The sequence below is a fragment of the Chelon labrosus genome (assembly GCF_963514085.1).
Source record: "Chelon labrosus genome assembly, chromosome: 8".
Classification (NCBI taxonomy): Eukaryota; Metazoa; Chordata; class Actinopteri; order Mugiliformes; family Mugilidae; genus Chelon; species Chelon labrosus.
The window spans coordinates 15,018,563-15,037,500 of NC_140358.1; the positions used below are offsets into that span (position 1 = coordinate 15,018,563).

Below are 18,938 nucleotides of genomic sequence, written 5' to 3' on the forward strand. Positions count from 1 at the left end.
TCTCATTCTTTGCAAAAACCCAGATTGTATCTGCCAAAACAATCACAGTAATAAAACACCACTTTATAAACTGATGTTAAAAGTCTGCTCCGCCGCTTTCACATTTCACTGCTTTAACAATGTGGTGTGGACAATTTTAAAAATAGATGCAGCTTGACCAGAAATTATGTTGTTTTGTTTTTCTATTATACGCATTCTTCCTCCCTGTCAACACTTGGTGTCAACAGTGGGATTGGTGTGTGTCATCCTAGTAGCAGCTACTGAGCTGTAGGTTTGAACCACAGGCCTCAAGTAGAGATAATGGCTGCACAACTCTCAACAGCTGCAGATTATCTTTTTCAAACAGACTTGTGACATAATTTGAGACACTTCACACAGTTCCCTGCGGCGCGAAATCCCACCTACGCATTGTACGACTTTCAAAGTTGTCATATTGCTGTCCTGATGACATTGCATGACTGTCGGTCTTATAATAAAGTATCTTGAAATTGTTGTAGTTCGCACTCTCCATGAGTGACGAGTGACCAGGGCTCAAACATACGTTTAAATCCCAGACAACACTGTCTGCTCTTTAACGTTAACCAGAAAGTAGACATGAGAATAAAAAATTTCCTTCCTTGGCTATGAAGTTGTGCTAATATGTGAAAAACAGAGGATGAAGAAGCCAGTATGGAGAGTGGCTGTGGAGATGTGGACAGCAAGGATTGTGTAGCCTGTGTATCTTCCACTCTCATTGGCTGTAGGTCACCGCTGCTGTCATTGCCAGTCAAAACACATTTCTCACCGCAGGATTTGGACTCGCAGACAAGTCCAGATATTTAATGTGCTGGATATCTCTCGGGTGTTTGCCACACATCTGTGCATGTCTCAGATATCACACATAGTAATCCTCACTCATGGGAGTGAGCCCTGATTTAATCTGAACTTTTTCTCTGCAGTCTCCAAAAACTGGCAAGTTGAAAGTCTGGGCTGAAAAGCAGTGCAAGCCGGGCAAAGGGTTTTATACAGTACAGGTATGCATTAGGTACTCACCAGGACCCATAAACAGACGTGTGAATTCTGTTAATAGTTTTGTTGTTAAACGAGCAAACTTGAAGTCACCCAGACAAATGGCAGGTAACGCAACCAACTCATTTTCACTTTAAGAAATTATTGGATAATTCACTATAAACTGCTAAATTAGACTGTTACTGCGCACCAGAGACCTGACACTCTACTAATAGAGCTCCTGATCCCTGCACAAATTCACTCCCAATTCAGAACTGCAAGCCGCTGGTTGCTGGAATCACACTAGATGGTTCATTCAATACCACAAAACCAGCAGAAAGTTGTTCATTGTGACACAATGAAGCATTTTATTATAGCACAACTTCTTAATTAGGTACCAAATGAAGTGTGTTGAATTAGGTCAATTTGACATTTCTCTTGTCTTCTTATGTCACTCTCATAACTTATTCCACTCCTTGTATTTTCCTTTCCTTCTTCCAACTCCACCTAGCGCTCTGTCCTTGAGGTAGCCCCCAGGCCTGTCAACTGTGTGTTTGTGTGCGTCTCTGCAGATTTCACCTGTATTTTGTAACACGCAACAGCTGCAGAAATGCGACAAAGTGGATGCATTCTGCCCAGGTTTATCCATGTTTAAGTTGAATTGTTCATGAATTAGTGCTGGTTGTTTAAAGCTGCCGCCCGGCTTCTATACTCTGTCCTCTTGTAAAGTACAATTGTTTCCCATCCTTGGTGTGTAGAGTCCATATCAGGTCATTTGAAATGCTCCTTTTAATAACAGGAGATTTTGACATCTGATGGCAGCAAGCCATATACTTAAGTTCATATCAAATCTCAAATGGGTATTACTTGCTTTCATGTAAATTCTGCATCAATACTGCAGAGTGGAACCACCACTCCTGTGTCAGCTAAACGTTCTTCAGTCATGTAGGGATTTTACGCTTCCTTTCTCTCCGACGTACAGCTTTATCTGACAGCTTTCTTTGTCTTGACTCGTACGATTCCCCCTACTGCCCTTTCTTAATGACATTTTAAACAGTAGAAATGTCATCCTGATACACTCTGTAGTATAAAACAACTGTAGAGGGGCAGATGAATGACAATTTGTGTCAAAGGTTTTGCATATGATATACAGCAATATGTAATCCAATAGTGGCATCAAAATCACATAAATACAGTGAGTTCACTCAAACTATTCATAAAACATAACCCAACTGTTGTCTGACACACGAAACAACCCAAAGTCATATTGTGGCGGGTCGCTGTGAAAACAATTTGCCTCCGTCTATTTTTCTGGTCTGACATTGTGAGCAGCAACCAGCGGGGTCAGAGTCAGCGAAGGGAAAGGTGATGTGCTGTGTTTAAACGGATAAAATATTAATAGAGTCAGCCAATTAAAATAGGAGCAGCCGGAGTGTCCCAGGAATCCAGAGCAGACATTAGCACAGCCCTAATAAGATGATTTCCATCAGCCGTGGCCAGACATCGAAAGCAACGACTGCCAGGGCCTGAGAGACCCGGGGTGGGTGGGCGGGCAGCTGCTTGGGTGCTGGAGTCAGACTGAAGGTGGAGGAAGGTGGGGTAGTAAAGAGGGGAAAGATCTGAAAAGATGGACAAAGGCAGGATAATGAAATGCAAGTTGCATGGATTGGAGATATAACTGTTTATTTTGTATGTGAAAGTGAGCGATTTAAAAAAAAAAAAGGGAACACTGCATTCTTTCAATCTATAAATTCAACTGCGTTACAAGCTTAAAAAACATTTTTTTCTTTCTTTCGTTCGTGACGTCTCTCCCTGTCTCAATGCAGTTCAATGCAATTCATCAGGGAAATGAGACTTCTGTAGGTTTCTTGGCCACACACACACAAACACACATGCATAAACACATAAACTCAACACAAGCATGAAACAGACTCTCATAAAGGCCAAGCAGGAGTGCAGCTTTAGTTTCCCACTCTTTTCATCCATATTAAGCAGTGGCTGTAGTATTGTATGTATACTTCATTATCAAACAGTGTCAAGATTTGACAAAGGAACATTTTTCATTTTGCGTTCACTACTGTAACGCCCTGACTCATCATTACTAAAAGACAGGCCTCACCATCCCTCCTTTTACATGGCTAGCTATTGCTATTCTTAGCAGGGGGACGCAAAGTTCTCCATTACAGCCCACTGGATACTGATGTCTACTCTTGCTTTTCATTGGCCCCAGTGTGAGTGTCTGTACGTGTTGTGTCTTGTACTAAGCTAGCTTAAGCCAGCTGCATCTCACACGACTCACGCATGGCTTAGCTGAGCGAATGCTCGCCTGTGTGAGTGTTCCTGTACACTTTTAAGTCTGTGTATTTGCGACTGTGTGCGTGCGTGTTGCTTATCCATGTTTACTTCTTTGTCATGTGTGTACGCGTTTGCTCGTGTTATCGACACACACTCACACGTAGAAACTGACAATGGATTTATCAGGATATACTAACCTTTAACATTCACACCATTATGTCATTCAGTATTATTTAATTTACCTCAGCATTGTAATGTCAGTAATCCTTTTGGAGGGATTCATAGTGTAATATGCCAGTGACAGGCAGAACAAATACTTGGCTTACGCATTGCGAGTAGGCACGCTTCCATATGTACACACACACACACACACACACACAGTGGTATTCACAGAGTAATCAGCACTGCAGCTATTATTAATGAGCGAAAATCAGGTCATTAATATTTAAGCAGTGTCACTGGGGCCACTGCCATGCGAGTGTGTGCGGTCTGTTTGTGTGTGCGTGTCCACATATAGAAGAGAGCAGAGGGACTATAAGGCAATTTCCTCGGGCAGCGTCGTGAGACCCTCTCCATTACAATAGGATAGGCAGACATGGAGACATATTATTCCCTTAAACAGCGAGGGGGAGAAAGACAGAAACCGAAGAATCTGATTTTGCTTCTTGTCCCTTAGTCCTCATCCTCCCCTTTCCCATCTCCACCAGTTGTTTCTGTTCTGTGGAGGATGAAGAGGCTCAAATGGGAAGCAGCAGATATCTCATTACATTGCACTGGATAGGAAAGGCCTGGGAGCTTCCTGTGTGTGTGTGTGAGTGTGTACTGCTAGTGTGAACTCTTCTAAATGAACACTGTTGGGGATTGCGACTCTTTGCTCTGTGCCTTGTCCTCCACACTGGGCATGCTCCGGTGACAAAGCACACACACACACACAGAAAGACATACTCCTTCTCTGATGGGGTCTAAGGGTGACGGCGTGAATGGCTCAAGAAAGGACTTAGCATAAAAACTGTAAATAATGACACGAGCTGTTTCTCTCTGTCTCTCTCCCTCCCTCATCCCCGCAGCCTCGGCCTGTGTCTGGGATTAGTGGGCATTACTTGCTCTACAGAGCAGGGAGAATGAGATGGGCCTCACTGCCAGTTCCTAGATTGGGAGAACAAGAAAAATATTCCTTTGTAATAACCTCTCTTTATTAAATCAAAGTGGAGGACCCAGCTGTTGAGCCAGCCGTCTGTATCTCTGGCAACAGTTGTCCTATAAGATAGTGCCAAGTTTTTGATATTGATTTATACGCAATTAGTTTATGTTGAATACTACGGTGGATTACTCTTAAGGATGGGAGTAGTTTAAATAAAACTTTCACCCCTACATAAAGCAGATGATAACGTTTTCTTTCACTGAACCATGCAAAATACCACCACAATCCTTGCTGTATCAGCATGAGTCCGTACCGTGCACCATGCCACTCCAGCTGTCGAGGTTATACTGACTGGTGCAAGAGGAGTGTTTGAGCACCACAAGGACAAATGTTGCAAAATAGCCAAGTGTGGCCAGCTACACTGTCCCAGGATCACAGCTGAAGTGTTAAAGCACATTTTGCAGGGTTATTATAGAACATCTAGGGCGGTGTACACATTTAAAAACCAGAACCATGAAGCCATTCCAACAGTCCAGAGATTGTTTCTGAAATAAAAGTATAAAAATACATAAAGACAAATTACTTATAATGTAAAGCAACTCACAGTGAAGCATTTTAAATGAGAAAGTAAAGGTAAAGCTGAAGTCACTAATGCATCCGTTTTTGTTCCGATCTTCATATTAGTCTTGGCACCATGAAGAAATCTAAATTAGGATAAAAATGTCAGCAACTAATAAACACTGTTAATCCTAATAAACACATAAATGGTTTTCAAACATCTCACAGGCCGCACGATGTGCAGTTTATTACCTGCTAGGTGTGGCTAGGTGGTGTTTGGAGGCTGAATTTACTATATTGACATCGGTTTGAACAATGAATGAAAAACATGAGGTTTTATAACTTATAGCCTGTTACTTTTTCATAGTTTTTTGTTTACGGAGCTGACATCAAAATCATTGTAATGGACACTGTACATATAGCAAGTCTTTCTGAGCAGGGATGTGGAACAAATCTTTTAAGAGATAATAAAGAATTAATCTTTTTCCAGTTTTCCAGTGAATTTTTAGCCTTTTCATATTGCTTTAAAATCCCTCTCATATATGTGCTTACATATAACATATTCTATGCTGTGTGTAAGCCAAAAGATAATCGTGTTTAATCTCTTTTCTTTTAAAAATGGTATATAACGGAGCAATGGTGTGTAATAGTTTGTTTGAGTGTCTCTTGGCAAAAACTATAATAAAGTTTACATCTCAATGAATGTTTTGGAGGCTTAATGTACACATTCACCACCTCATCCTTTCTGGAGATGTGTTTCTTCCACTAAGAGATGAACTAGATGCTAAGAGGGAAGACGTGACTCATTGGTAAGTTTAAAAACTTAGTCTTGCTCCTATAAAGACTCTTGATCTTGATGTTGTTCCCTTATTGGCCATCTGCCTATGTGTACAGTGATTTGATTACCTGGGAGCTTCATTAGTGTTGAGAGACAGGGGAGACCGTGCTGGTAGCTCCCCTATCCTCCCTGCTCGAGTATAGAGTTACCTTTGCACGGAAGAAGCTGCACTGATTAGCCATATGCCTGTAAGGCTGCAGGGGTGGTAGCCTCACCCTGTGCCATCACGATCACCTCCGGGGAACTGAGAACTGGGGAGTTTGGGTGTGTGGAGATATGCTGTGTACGGGGTAGGGCTGCTTTCCCCCACTGCATCTTTGCATTAAGATCTTATCGAATTCAGTTTCCAACAAGGCCGTAATATTGTGGACATTAATATTGGACATACAGGAAAGAAGGAAACTGGTTGTCAGTTAACAGAATGAACACAGATAGACCGGCACATGTCTTTATACTCGGACACATGCTGTACTGACATTTGCTTTGAACCTGAGGACGCTCTTGTTTGTGTGATTTTTGCTTGTTCTGGAGTTTCTTCAAAGCTTGATTTTAAACTCCTTCCTGTCTTCCTGTTTTTCTCTCTCGGCTGCTGCTTCTGTGGCCATGTGATACGGAGACTTCTGTCCAGTGCATATCATCTGATGTGCGATCTTTACATAAACATACCTCAGCTCTGTCAACCATAGCCTCAGAGAGCAAGATGATTATAGATTTTATTATGTTTTATCAGATTCTCTTGTAGCGCTGCTCCCTCACGAGCCCGACTTTGTAAGAATGATGAATGGTTCTTTTAATTGTTTCTAATTGATATCTGCTCTGAAGGACTTTGTTATGAAACACAGCCAATTTAGTAACACCGATACACTGTAGTGCCTTATTAATTCTCTCCCGTCTGGCTCCAGCACCGTGCAACTGAAAAGAGCTCCGTCTGTGTGTTTGCAGGCTGACTAGACAGTAATATTTCTTGGTGTAAGAGAGCGTTTGCTTTTAAAAAATCCCAAACTCTTTTATTTTTGCTCTCTGTTTGGTGTATTGTGCCTTAATTGTTCAAAACATTACAGCATAGTTTCTTCTGATTTACTACTCTGTTTAGGTAGCTGGGTTAGAGATGGCGTGTAACTTACAGCCTGGCAAATGTGTTTATTATTATCTTTCATGATGAGGTGATATTGGATGATAAATCCTCATTCAGCTGCCCCACGGCAGGCATGTGGGTTTGGCTCTGCTGCTGAGCTGCTTGGAGGGAACATTTGCATACATATTGTCTCACACCTTTAGATAGACTCTCTGTTCTCTCACCCACTCTTACTCCACATCCACTCTTGCAAACCCGCTTCCAAAGGTGCATTTAATGAATAGAGGAGGACAACTAAGCAACCAGGAGAGAGGAGGAGCGCAAAGATGAGGAAACTAGTAGAAACAGTTGGGGGTTGCTGTCACTCATGACACCTGTAACCTGTTGGGTCGTCTGGTTTTTATGGAGGCCGTTCACACAGGTGAGCTGTTGTTATTATCGGTTTACTGTGGCTGTTTCCACCTGCTTTGCTTGAGGGTATTCTCTAATTGTCTTGTCAAATCATGCAGGTATCAACATGACACCTTTTAGAAAATTAAAACTCATAATAAAATGGCTAAACAAAGATAGGAAGTAGTGACTAAAGGGACATAACCCAGTACAATTAGTTACTTTGACAATTCAACATTTAGTTTGAAGCGTTCAAAATCAAGGCATTGCCATGTGTACGCTGCCCAAGTGATGAGAGCTTGAGTGTGTAGTGTGTTAATAGTCTATTTGGTTGTCAGTAGCCTGTTTTAGAAAACTTTTACCAACCAGCTGACTTCACACGCTGCCAAGGGGGCAAACGCTGCTAATTGACAGAATTACAAAAAAAAAAAAACGCTCTGATGTAGAACCTAATGAAGGATTTAAACATACATATTTGTTCAAAGCAAGAACCCTGAAAACGTCCTGAAAGCCCTCCACTAATGCTACCGACATCAAATCAAGACAGGATTTGTTGACATGAAAAGCTTGCGTCAGGAGGCTTTTCATCAAACATCTGACTGAACAAACAGAATAAGACGTAATATAGTGAGTGATATCCTCTTATGTTGCTAATATAATGTATCCAGGCTTTAGACACTAATTGTGATTGTAAAGTGAGCTTTCATTCCTTAGACCATATAATGCAAATGCTCTGATTAATAATTTGATCAGTTCAACTCTCTGCTGCTTCTTTTTCCGACACCCAGTTCCACCTTCTCACTATTATCTTTTCCTTTTCTCGGTTTTCTCGCTTCTGCCATTTTCTTCCTCCTTTTATATTTCTTCTGCCGTCCCCTCTCCCACACAGCCTCCTCCAGTCCCTCCATCCCTACAGTGCTCAGGTTGACAGATGTTTGGCTGGCTGGCCTGTCATAGTAACTGTGGTGCTGTGTGTCTCAAGGGGCTGGTGTTGGCTGTTCTTTGAGTACTTCACAGCCAGGACAGGACAAGACAGGACATTGCCTTAGGCTATGCGCGAGGGAGGGAGAAAGGAGGGTAGGAGCAGGGAGGACAGGAACACGGAGTGGAAAGTTTTATTTTTGGTAGATTCCACAATGCGTTTTATGTAAGATCTGAATACATACTGTTCCATCCCAGCAGAAAGACAGTGGACATGCACCCAATCTCACTACCAATCAGTGAAAAGTCTGCTTTTATACTACACATACTATACACGTGTAATTTGAAAGGGCTTATTGTACCCATAGATACTTATTACCCAACTCTGCAAGGGTGTATTTTCTTTTCCACCTCACTGTTTTAGTTGTCTAGCCCACACCTTTTCACTCTCTTTCCTCAGCCTTGTTTTCAACCGCAGCAGGCAACTGTTTTTAGAAAAAATAATAAAAAAAATAAAATCCCACTGTACAATACCTGCCCAGTACCAAACTGCCAAAAAAAGACTTGTAAACAACTTGTGAATATACTGGAGCATTATTCGACTCCTTCAAATGAATGCTAACCCTGGTCTGTTTCTGCTGGAGACCTATAGAAGCCACAGCTCCCTAACACATTTGCCATGTTACCTTTTTAACTTGACACTGTGTCGGCGTTGTGTTTACAGCTCAATGAAGTACACCCAAGTGACAAAAACAAATCAATCATTGCAATTACTTAAATATCAACAAAAAAAATACTTTTGCCGAGCTCAAACCCTTTTAGATTGCATAAAACTTTTCGTTTCACAACAATAAACAAATGTTGATACAGAATACTTTACACATTGTCTGAGTTCTCACCACACCACATTTCCTGCAAAATGGAGTAATTAAGGAATCACTTTTACATAATCAGACAGGGCTGATGCATGAGAGGATATACAATGTGATAGATGGATGACAGGCAGAGAGGGGTTGCAGGGTTGGAGAGAGAAGTGGCAAGGGGACCACAAACCATTCAAACCAGCAGGAGGCTGTCTTTGTTGAGATTTATTGCTACTCTGTAAGGTGGGCCTCTCTCAAGCTTGATGCACACATCTATAGCTGTACACGTTTGCATATAGGTTGATAAGAGATGTAGATGAACATCGGGCCTTGTCTGCAAATACTGTCATCTACATACTGGGGCTGGTTTGTTTTTTTGTCTTTGCTGCCCCGTCATGGCTGGAGATGTTTTTCATCTTTTTGATTTCATAAGAGACCTTTCTAAATGTCCTGAGGCTGATGTAGACAGACACAGAGAAGGACAGGCAGACAGGTGCTCAGACAGGTCAGTTTCAGACTGGATAAGACCTGAAGTAAGCCCCATATCAGCCTGGCTTTACTGTCTTATTGAACACTGAGGCTCTACCGTTTACATCGGGCTCTGTAGATCCAACCACAGAGACAAGACAAAGAGTTGGAGGACATGATTGATCTTTGCCAGCAATATTTCCTCTGTGGATGGCTATGATTGGATTACTGTGGTTTGAGATGTGTTTGCTATGTTTACATTTGCTGTTCCTCTTTGCTGTAATTATTGACGTCCCTGCAGAAATATCGGTTTAGGCTCATTTGTGACAACATGTGCAATCTGACAGGTTCAAAACTCCATAGAGCTCATTTCATCTTTCATTTAATTTGGTGCTTTTGGTTTATGAATGTGTAGGTAACTACATACATTACAGAGTTTACCAAGGAATGCCTCGGCTCAGCTAATGAAACTGTGGTATAGCGGGACACGGGGGGAATCGTGTGCACCACAGCACCTCCCCGGCAGCCAGCAGCCCTGTGTGCTTCTGACTGACAGACAGTTATGTAAGAGGGAAGAGCTAAAGGTTGCCTCGTCTCCTGAACCACCAGAAATCCGCACAGACACACCGAGCAGCAGGGAAGATAGGTGGCCCTCTCACCTGCTGATTATAAAAGCCATTTCATGCAATAATAAAACTGGTCCTCTACTCCACTTCAGGCTACACAGGTAGATCTCACGCAGTAGTCGAAATATTATGAATGTTTGGACAAATTACAGCCAAGGCTCGACCACTCAAAACATCTAATCAGCGTTATCGAAAATCCCGTTTGAAAATAAACAGCCCTAACCTAAAGCGGTTATTAATAAATAGGCCAAGTTCAGTGCTTGATGTATGAATAATTATTATGGTCTTCAGGGAGCTGTCCATGTAAAATTAGATTGCTGATTGCCAACCTAAATAATTAACAGCAGGGTGATTATGGGGACCGTAGTTCAGGATGTGTTCCACAGTCTGTAGCCTTTACAGCAGTCATATGGCTGCTTGGAAATAATGAGCATTCAGTATAGGGACATTTTGTGGGACAGAAAGACATGTTGCTTCCTGCCCAGATGCAGCAGCATTAACAGTCCACTGTCCGAGCTACTCATCACCTTGACAACCCATAAAGCTGTCACTGGGGAGACACAATGTTCATGCCCTGAGCTATGTGACCAAGACGTGTCTGTAAGCAAATTAGTTCGTGTGGATTTCTGGGCCTCCCCGTGGAGACACAGCCTTGAACTCAGGTAACAACTAATGAGTTCACCATCTCCTCTCCTGCCACTCATAAATAAGCACTGTATTTGAAAAATAGCCAAAATGAACACAAAGGTTTCAACCATCCTTCGGGGGCAAACTGTGTGCGTAGGTAGACAACCTCAAAGCCACTTGAATATGCAACCAATTTTCATCTTGTTAATCGTCTCATTTTCAACAACTGAAACAAGGCAGCAATCTTCTTAAAATCAACTGATACTAATAATCCTTTAGCAGCCCTGAACACTCTTACTTATCATACTTGCAAACTGACCCCAGTTTTATTTTCTAAAACCTCACTGTATTTGCTGCAAGTGGTGCAAGACTTTAAACTGTAGGGATATATTCATAAATCCTGTGGTATGGTTTAAGAACTACCTTTTCCAGTGGTGAGATACGGCACCTCTTTAAATATAAGCATAACAATTTTTCTCTCCCAAAACAAATTCAGTGTTTCGCTTGTTTGTACACAAGAAAAGAGACAGAAATAGTTGGGAAACAAATGACAAAACCTGAGTCGGAGAAATAAGTTCAAACTCTAGCTCCTTTTTTTGCTTCACTTCTTATTGTCGGAGTATCTGTTTCACAAAAGTTAAAAACAGAAATTGTCAGATGCAGCCCCTCCAACTGTCTGAGTCTGCTTTGCTACATCGATCACTTTTCGTGAGGCTCTGTGTTTCAGTTACTTGGCTGTATTAGAGGTTGATGAAACATACATAAAACATGAAGTATAGTCATCAGGCTGTGCGAATATGCAGATATCTATACTGAAGGGACGATCTTTTGGAAGTTCTCTGGTTTCTGTTTGTAGTTTGAGTAGTGCTGACCAATCACGTTAGAGTAAGCTTAAGTTACATGCAGAAAGCCTTGTCATCAAACAAGCCAAGTGCAAACTGTCCAGTATTAGACGTTGTCACTTAATTACAACTCCATCCTCACATCTCAAGGTGCTAGTCTCACTCTAAACAATAAGCGGCACAGGGAAGAGGAAACCCTGCATATCGGATATCCAGATATTAACTTGCTACATCAGAAACCCCGAAACATTGACTGTTGACGGTTTGTTATCTTGGAGTTCCATGAAATGTACAGTACACGTAGTATAATTTAAATGTACAATGTCGAATGCCTGTCCAGTACCAAACTGCCGGAGAAAGGTTTGTGAACAACTGGTGAATATACGGCAAATGGTAAATGGCCTTGTGTTTATATATAACGCTTTTCCACCTCTGGTACTCAAAGCACTTTACAGTCACAGAAGCATCAACCTTCTGGTTCGTGGACAACCCGCTCTACTTAGCCACAGCCGCCCCATGTGTATATATAGTGGAGCATGATTCGACTCCTTCAAATGAACGCTAACCCTGGTCTCTTTGTGCTGGAGATCTATATAAGCCACAGTTCCCTAACACATTTGTTACCTTTTTGACTTGATGCTATGTCAGTGTTGTGTTTACAGCTCAATGAAGTACACGTGACAAATTAAATCAATCAGTGCAATCACTTAACGTACAGTACACGTGGTGTAATTTAAATACATATGCACTCTTTGTTGCTCAGACACACTTGAACACACACGCTCTGTCATATGCATACCTACACAGGTGTGCTTGACACAGGCCAGAATGACCACCATAGGTCACACCGAGTCATGTTGAATGCGGACTTGTCACGCCTGTCTGCCAAACAGTCACCTCTAACCAAAGACCTCTGCTCTAGTAAAATGTGTCCTGACCTGAATTATCACCACCGTTCTCCCTCTCTCTTGTTGTGGCTTGTATTCTCCCCTTACTCTCTTGACCCCCTCCCGCTCCTACTCCCCCTCCACCACCACCACCACCTCGTATTCAGCGGGCAAACCAGACATTCTTGACATTTTGCAAAGGTTGAAAGACAAAGAACCTTTGTCTCCTAATAAGGCCAGACTCTCTACTCCACCTGAATGAAAACGCTGGGAGAGCGCGGGCAGCGTGTATGAGGAGGTGTACATGTAGGGTAAGATGTTTGCGTGCGATGATCAGGGGTAGGGGGCTGCGGTATATATGGATACAGATAGGAGTGTGAAAAGGCAAATAAGGTTTGACGATGGGTGGATAGGACAGAAGGAGGAAAGGAAAGCTGCAGGTAAGGAGAGATGAAGGGTGTGGGAGGAGGTGAAGATGACAGCAACTTGAAAAAGAAAAGTTTAAAAATATAATTCAGTTTCATATATAGTCTAACTTAATTGTGTTTTGGTTTTTAGAGGTAAATGTAAGTTATGGCTATCAGAAACAGAGCAGTGCACCCTGATGCTTCCCCTGCAGATGCTCAGACAGATTCGGATGCTCTTCAAGAAAGCGATATTCTCCATCACTGCAGGAGCTTGAAGCGGAACTCACAACACCCAAGGTCCTTCTGGTCTCCTCTCGTCTCTCTCTCTCTCTCTCTCTCTCATCCATCACACCCCTCAGCTCTACCTCTCACCTCCCTCAATCTCTCCACAGTTTCCTCTGAAAAAGTTGTTCCAAAACAGCTGAAGCAAGAGAAAATATAGTGTTCTACCAAGGGTAAACAAGGACAGAGGTGTGATAAAACAGGCAGGTTTCAAAAGTTAGGCCTGGTCAAACAGCTTTTTAGTAAATTCTTGTTTGCTTCTGTGTTTGTGTCCCTTTGAATTAGCTCTTGCTTCCATTTACTACGCGGTTGTGACAGTGCATTATGAAACGTACTTGCATTGTCTTAATCACTGTTTTTAGTTCTGCGATTTCGTAAAGACACAAAGTTAAAAGTAAGAACACAATGCTGCTGTTCTTGTGTTTTATGTCTTGACATTACATAAGCAAAAGGTAAAAATATCCGGACCTGTCTTTAGAAGCAGATGGTGTGGTTATGACATCAGGCTCGTTAAAGGCAGCTATAACTGGGAAGAGCCAAGGGTTGTTGTGAAGTACCCCGCCTTAAATTCAGTTTCCTCTGCTAACAAGGAGAAGAAATGTTCACCGTCTTGTGCTATGAAACAGACCATAAGTATGTGCTGAAATAGTCTTTAAATTCCCTGCTCATAATCTTCCTCTATATTACTTTCTTTCTTTTCCCCACCTCCTGTTTTTCTGTTTCTGTGCTGATATTCTGTCACTCACTAGAATGCGGGCAGGGATAATAGTCAGACTTTCAGATTAATTCTGCTAGCAACTCAGGAGCCAATGTGAACCACGTGGTAGTTGTTTTACCCATGAGCCTGTTGTCTTGGAAACGTTGCATAAGAGGGAGTGGGAAAGCAGGAAGCCCCTTGCTGATTAGGAGACAAGGTGGCAGATCTGTCTTTTTCTCCCCTTGTCTTCCCCATATCTTCCTCCAGTATCTTTACTTTTTCCTCTCCTCAACGCTCGTTTTAACTGCATGCGTCAAAACAGTGGCGCTACAACTGTTCCCTCATGCCATAAGTTGAATCGGCTCGACATGCAGCACCTCCAAAATAAAGCGCGGTTAAACACAGTGTATCTATTATAGTTAGTCGTCCCTACACCCTGGCTTCAACTAAATTAAAGCTCCTGTTGGAAGAGTGATTTATAGCCCAATTGGAAATGTTTGTTCACGGAGCACTCACACCTGCACACACACACACACATCACTCTTTGTTGTGTGTTATCTTTGGCTGTGGTAGGCCTTGGCTGTAGTCAGCGAGGGTAGTGCTTTGTTGAATCCACTGAGACCACATGTTCAAGACTGCATGACTTGGCCTTCCATGGCTTCCATACGCACAAGGCCACGCTGTGCCTACAGATACCAGGAGGATGAGAGGGAGGGTGGGGTGGTGGGGGGGGGCTGAGGGAGGATAGCACGTGAGGGAAGGATGGCCTTGGCTCTGGAGACAGGACAATTTATCTTCTGTATCCTCACCGACTCCAGCTCTTTGCCTCATTTAAAATGAAGAAAGAAACATGATCAGAGCAGACACTGAAAGTTGGGAACAAGAATGTCAAAACAACATAACAGCACACAGTCTGACATATGTGTGTGAAGTAATTAGTGATCTGAACAAATCAGGGCTGCTGTTGGTTGCATACTTTTCGACGGATTAACCTCAAATTGAGTTCCCTTTTTAATCCGCTTTTTTTTCTAGTATGTAGCAAGCCAAGAAAAGAGCAGGGTGGGCAGCCCCTGTGTGAGAGAGCTGTCTTAATCCATGTGTTTAGCAAGCACCATCTGTTCTTTTTATTCAGATGGGAGTAGAAATATTTGGTTGATTAGGAGGGGGATCTGTGAAGGATAGCCGCACCGTTACCACCGGTTACAAGGGACACACATGCTCGATTCTGTCAACTGGTGTCTTGGAAAGCAAACAGGAGACAGATACACGGATATGCGAGTGCTCAAACAAGTGCACATGTGTATATTGATGTGACACAACAATAGAAATCTAGACAATGTAACACTGCAGAAAGAAACGTGCACACACCAGCTGTGCAGGTTTGAAAGAACGCAACGGCAAAATGTGTCAGGCTACGCATGCTATGATTGCAGTGTAACATACAAAACATGTTAGCATTGGTCGATGGATAAACTCTGTTGTCTGTGACAACGTTTTACAATCTAGCAAATGTGACAGTGTTTCAGGACCACTAGAGACTTTACCCATTTAAGCCCGATACAGATATGGTACAAAGCGTATCCTTCGTTGCCCGTCTCTCTGTCGCTGACACTTGGTTGCTAGTTCGAGGCTCTTGTTGCCCAGGTAACCCCCTTGTATTCTTACCTCACCAAATATTTCCTAGTGAATCAAGCGGAACATGAACATGATGCTAGTGTATGGACAGAAACCTACTGTTATATCTTAGAATATAGAGTCTTTAACAACATTCTAGAATCTAGAGTCCAATAGAATCTTGGGTCTGTGACGACATTCTAGAATGTAGAGGCTGATAGAATCTCAGTTCACCTGACAGTCCAGGCCAGCTGGAATGTCAGCTGCGTCCAGGGGTCGTTGCCTCAGTTGCGTTACCTCAAAATGGAGATTTCTGTTGCATTTTTGCATTTTGGAATTCACTGCTGACCTTGGACATAGCAGGTGGACAAGCTCCGCTTAATTCTTCAGTAGCTTTTAGCAGTAATATGACCATTGAGCAGATTTCTTTTTCTCAAATTCACCATCGGGTTGTCACAGATGATAATATATGCTATCCTTGTAGAGAATTACATTAGCTTAGTGATATTTAATGTGATGTGTTCAAAATAATTTGTGTCCAATATTCACCCGAATGAAAAAAGCTTTTTTTTTTTTCCTTTTCAGAACATATTTTTGATATAATGACAATATTCATGCTTTCTATCTCAAGGTGCGGATCTTGGTGGTCTGATGGAACTGGAGTCTCTGTACCGTGGCGTGGAGCAGAGTATCAACCACACGCGAGCGGGACGAACGCGCAGGCAGAGCATGGACAGAGCGTACAACATCGAGGTGCTGCTCGGCGTGGATGACTCTGTGGTCCAGTTTCACGGGAAGGAGCATGTCCAAAAGTACCTGCTGACTCTAATGAACATTGTAAGTGTCCACTCACACGGTAACAAACAGACACAACACAAGCAGATGAATACATGTCACATTTCGCGTATGAGATCAACATATGAAACCATTAATACATACTTTATACACAGGTTTCAAGATTCCTCAAACTAATCCTGCTACACATTTGTAAGGGTACTTTAAAAATGAAATTGCCCAAATGAGGAAACTTTTCCATTTGAGCTGAATAGAAAGTAAATCGCAGAGAGGTCAAAGAAAGAGGGTAGGACACACACGCACACACACACTTACACACTTACATACATACACCAGCTGAAAGAGGATTCAATTCCCTCCCTACATGTTCTCATCCAGCAATCAGCTGCGGGTAATCCTTTCTTCTCTATCTGAATATGATGAGATTTCATTTGTGTATGAGTGTGTGTGTGTGTGTCTGTGTCTGTGTGTAAGGTGAGCCCTCTGCACTGAAGGGGCTCCTACATATCATTTCATCAGGCTTTGTGTCATGTCATCATTCATTGTGAGTGTGTGTGCATGAGAGAGGAAAAAGAAAGAGAGAGAGGGAGATGCAGAAACAGCAGGTAGTGTGCTCCAGGCCACAACAACACTTAGCACTCACACTCCCAGCTGTTGTTACGAGTGTGTGTGTGTGTGTGCGCACATGTGCCCGTGTGTTGGTGTGATAATGAACACAGTGCAGACTTTAATCTTTGCAAATTAAACCTGTGGTGAGAGTGCTGTTTGCATGCATTCATACGTGTGTGTGTGTGTGTGCGTGTCTGTTTGTGTGCGTGCTCCTGTTTGCTTTTGCTTGTATTGCGACCCACTGCGCAAGGAACCAACCTCCGACTGTTAAGCAGGTGCGAGCATAGAGCAACAAATCCTACCACACCTCTTTGTCTCAGTTCAGCGCTTGAGAGAGAACAAGAGCCGCTGTGCTCTCTGCCTCCCCTTTTAGATATTTGTCAGACAATATAGGAGAAGGGAATCGGCAGCCCCTGTCGCAGCCCCCCTCTAATCTGTGGAGAAAACATGGAGAGACAGAGGGAGAAGGAGTATTTTAAACAGCGCATTCGGAATAAATTACTGACAGCCAGATAAACAGAAATAAATAAATAAATAAGGGCTGCCTCCCACGCGTGGCATCTGGGCGACTTTCTTCTTGAAAGTTTGCTTTGCTCACTTCAGGATGGGTGTGCTCTGTCTGACTCTCTCTCTCTCTCTTTATTTAATTTCTTTCCCTCTCTGTCTTTCTCTGACTCTCTCTGGCTCTCAGCACCTCGGCTGCTTGCATTGTTACTCCTGCCTGTCAAGGATAGTTTATGAGAACATATCCTCAATGAAGTTATAAAACTATAATGCGAGTCACGACAGGCTTGTGTGAAGATTCACTGAAAGAAGCATTTAAGATGAGGAGAAAGATTTTGGATGATGGTGTCCACTAAAGGTATTCATGGAGTAGTTAGCCTTGCAGTTATTATAATATTGTTGGTGCCAAACCACATACAGATGGGAATAAAAACCTCATCTTTATTGCCCTTCACCTGGAGTACAACATCAGCATAGTGATAATATGTTTTGCAAGTGTTTTACTAATTTAGCTGTTTTGAAGCTGTACACCTCTCCTCTTTAGGGCGTCTATCTGTGTGTTCATTCAATTAATGTTTTTTTTTTAAAAAAAAAGGTCTATCTTTTGTCACAGCATCTGTTGAACAGCCAACTTCAAGTAGTATCTTGTGCTCCGGTGCAGTTGGTTTTACTGTAAAAGTATTCAGTGTTTGTTTTCTCTTCTGATCTTCTGGTGTGTTTTTGACATGACCCTCTACATCTTTCTCCTCTGCCTCTTTAATGCTTTCATCTCTGTGTTTCTGCCCTTCTGTCAAGGGAAAAGATGGGCTGTATGCACGCATGGGGGGGGGGGGGGGGGGGAATTGATCAAACTGGGACAGTGAAAATTAAGCATAATTTATGGACCATACCTACATCAGAATGAATAAATAAATAAATAAATAAATAAATAATATAGTCACACAAAATAAATGGGATTTCTGAAGAGATATTAAAGAGGTCTGGGGAGACAGATGGATCTTCAGTGATGGCAGCTTCTTCAGTGAATTTAAATACATTTAAAGAGAGGCCTCATCATTGTAAAACAACATGCAACAACTAACCAGCTGGCCCATTTAGTTCGGTGCCGCCTTTAAATCAGTCGAATAGTGTGACCATCATCAGGAGTGTGATGTTCATGGTTGATGACAGCTCAGCAAAAACACAAAACACAGGGCTATTACTGTGGAGATCAAAAACTCCACAGGGATCCCGGGAAAGATTATTTTTGTACAGGTCAGCTGACAAAAACAGTCTTAGAGACCTTTGTCAGTGAGCCAAAAGTGCAATCAGACCAGGAAGTAATTAACATTGTTTTGTCATTTATTGTGCATAACTTGCAGAAGTGTTACCCATCTCCTGATTTAAAAAAAGAAGGTTATAGGAATAGTAGTACAGTTACATTTCCACACTGGTGCACATTTTAAAATCTTTTATACTCGAGGGGATTTGGTGCAGTGAATTTAGAAAAATAATGGGGGGAAGTAGAGTTTG

The 18,938-nt window shown here is 42.3% G+C and overlaps 1 protein-coding gene across 1 annotated transcript in view; it reads left to right on the top strand.

Moving 5' to 3' along the window:
* Window positions 1-18,938, top strand: part of LOC311491480 (uncharacterized protein) — a 107,018-nt gene that overhangs the window by 62,797 nt on the left and 25,283 nt on the right. The window contains exon 4 of the mRNA XM_084549408.1: window positions 16,150-16,355. Within this exon, the coding sequence (XP_084405534.1) occupies window positions 16,150-16,355 (206 nt within the window). The remainder of the gene's footprint in view (window positions 1-16,149; window positions 16,356-18,938) is intronic.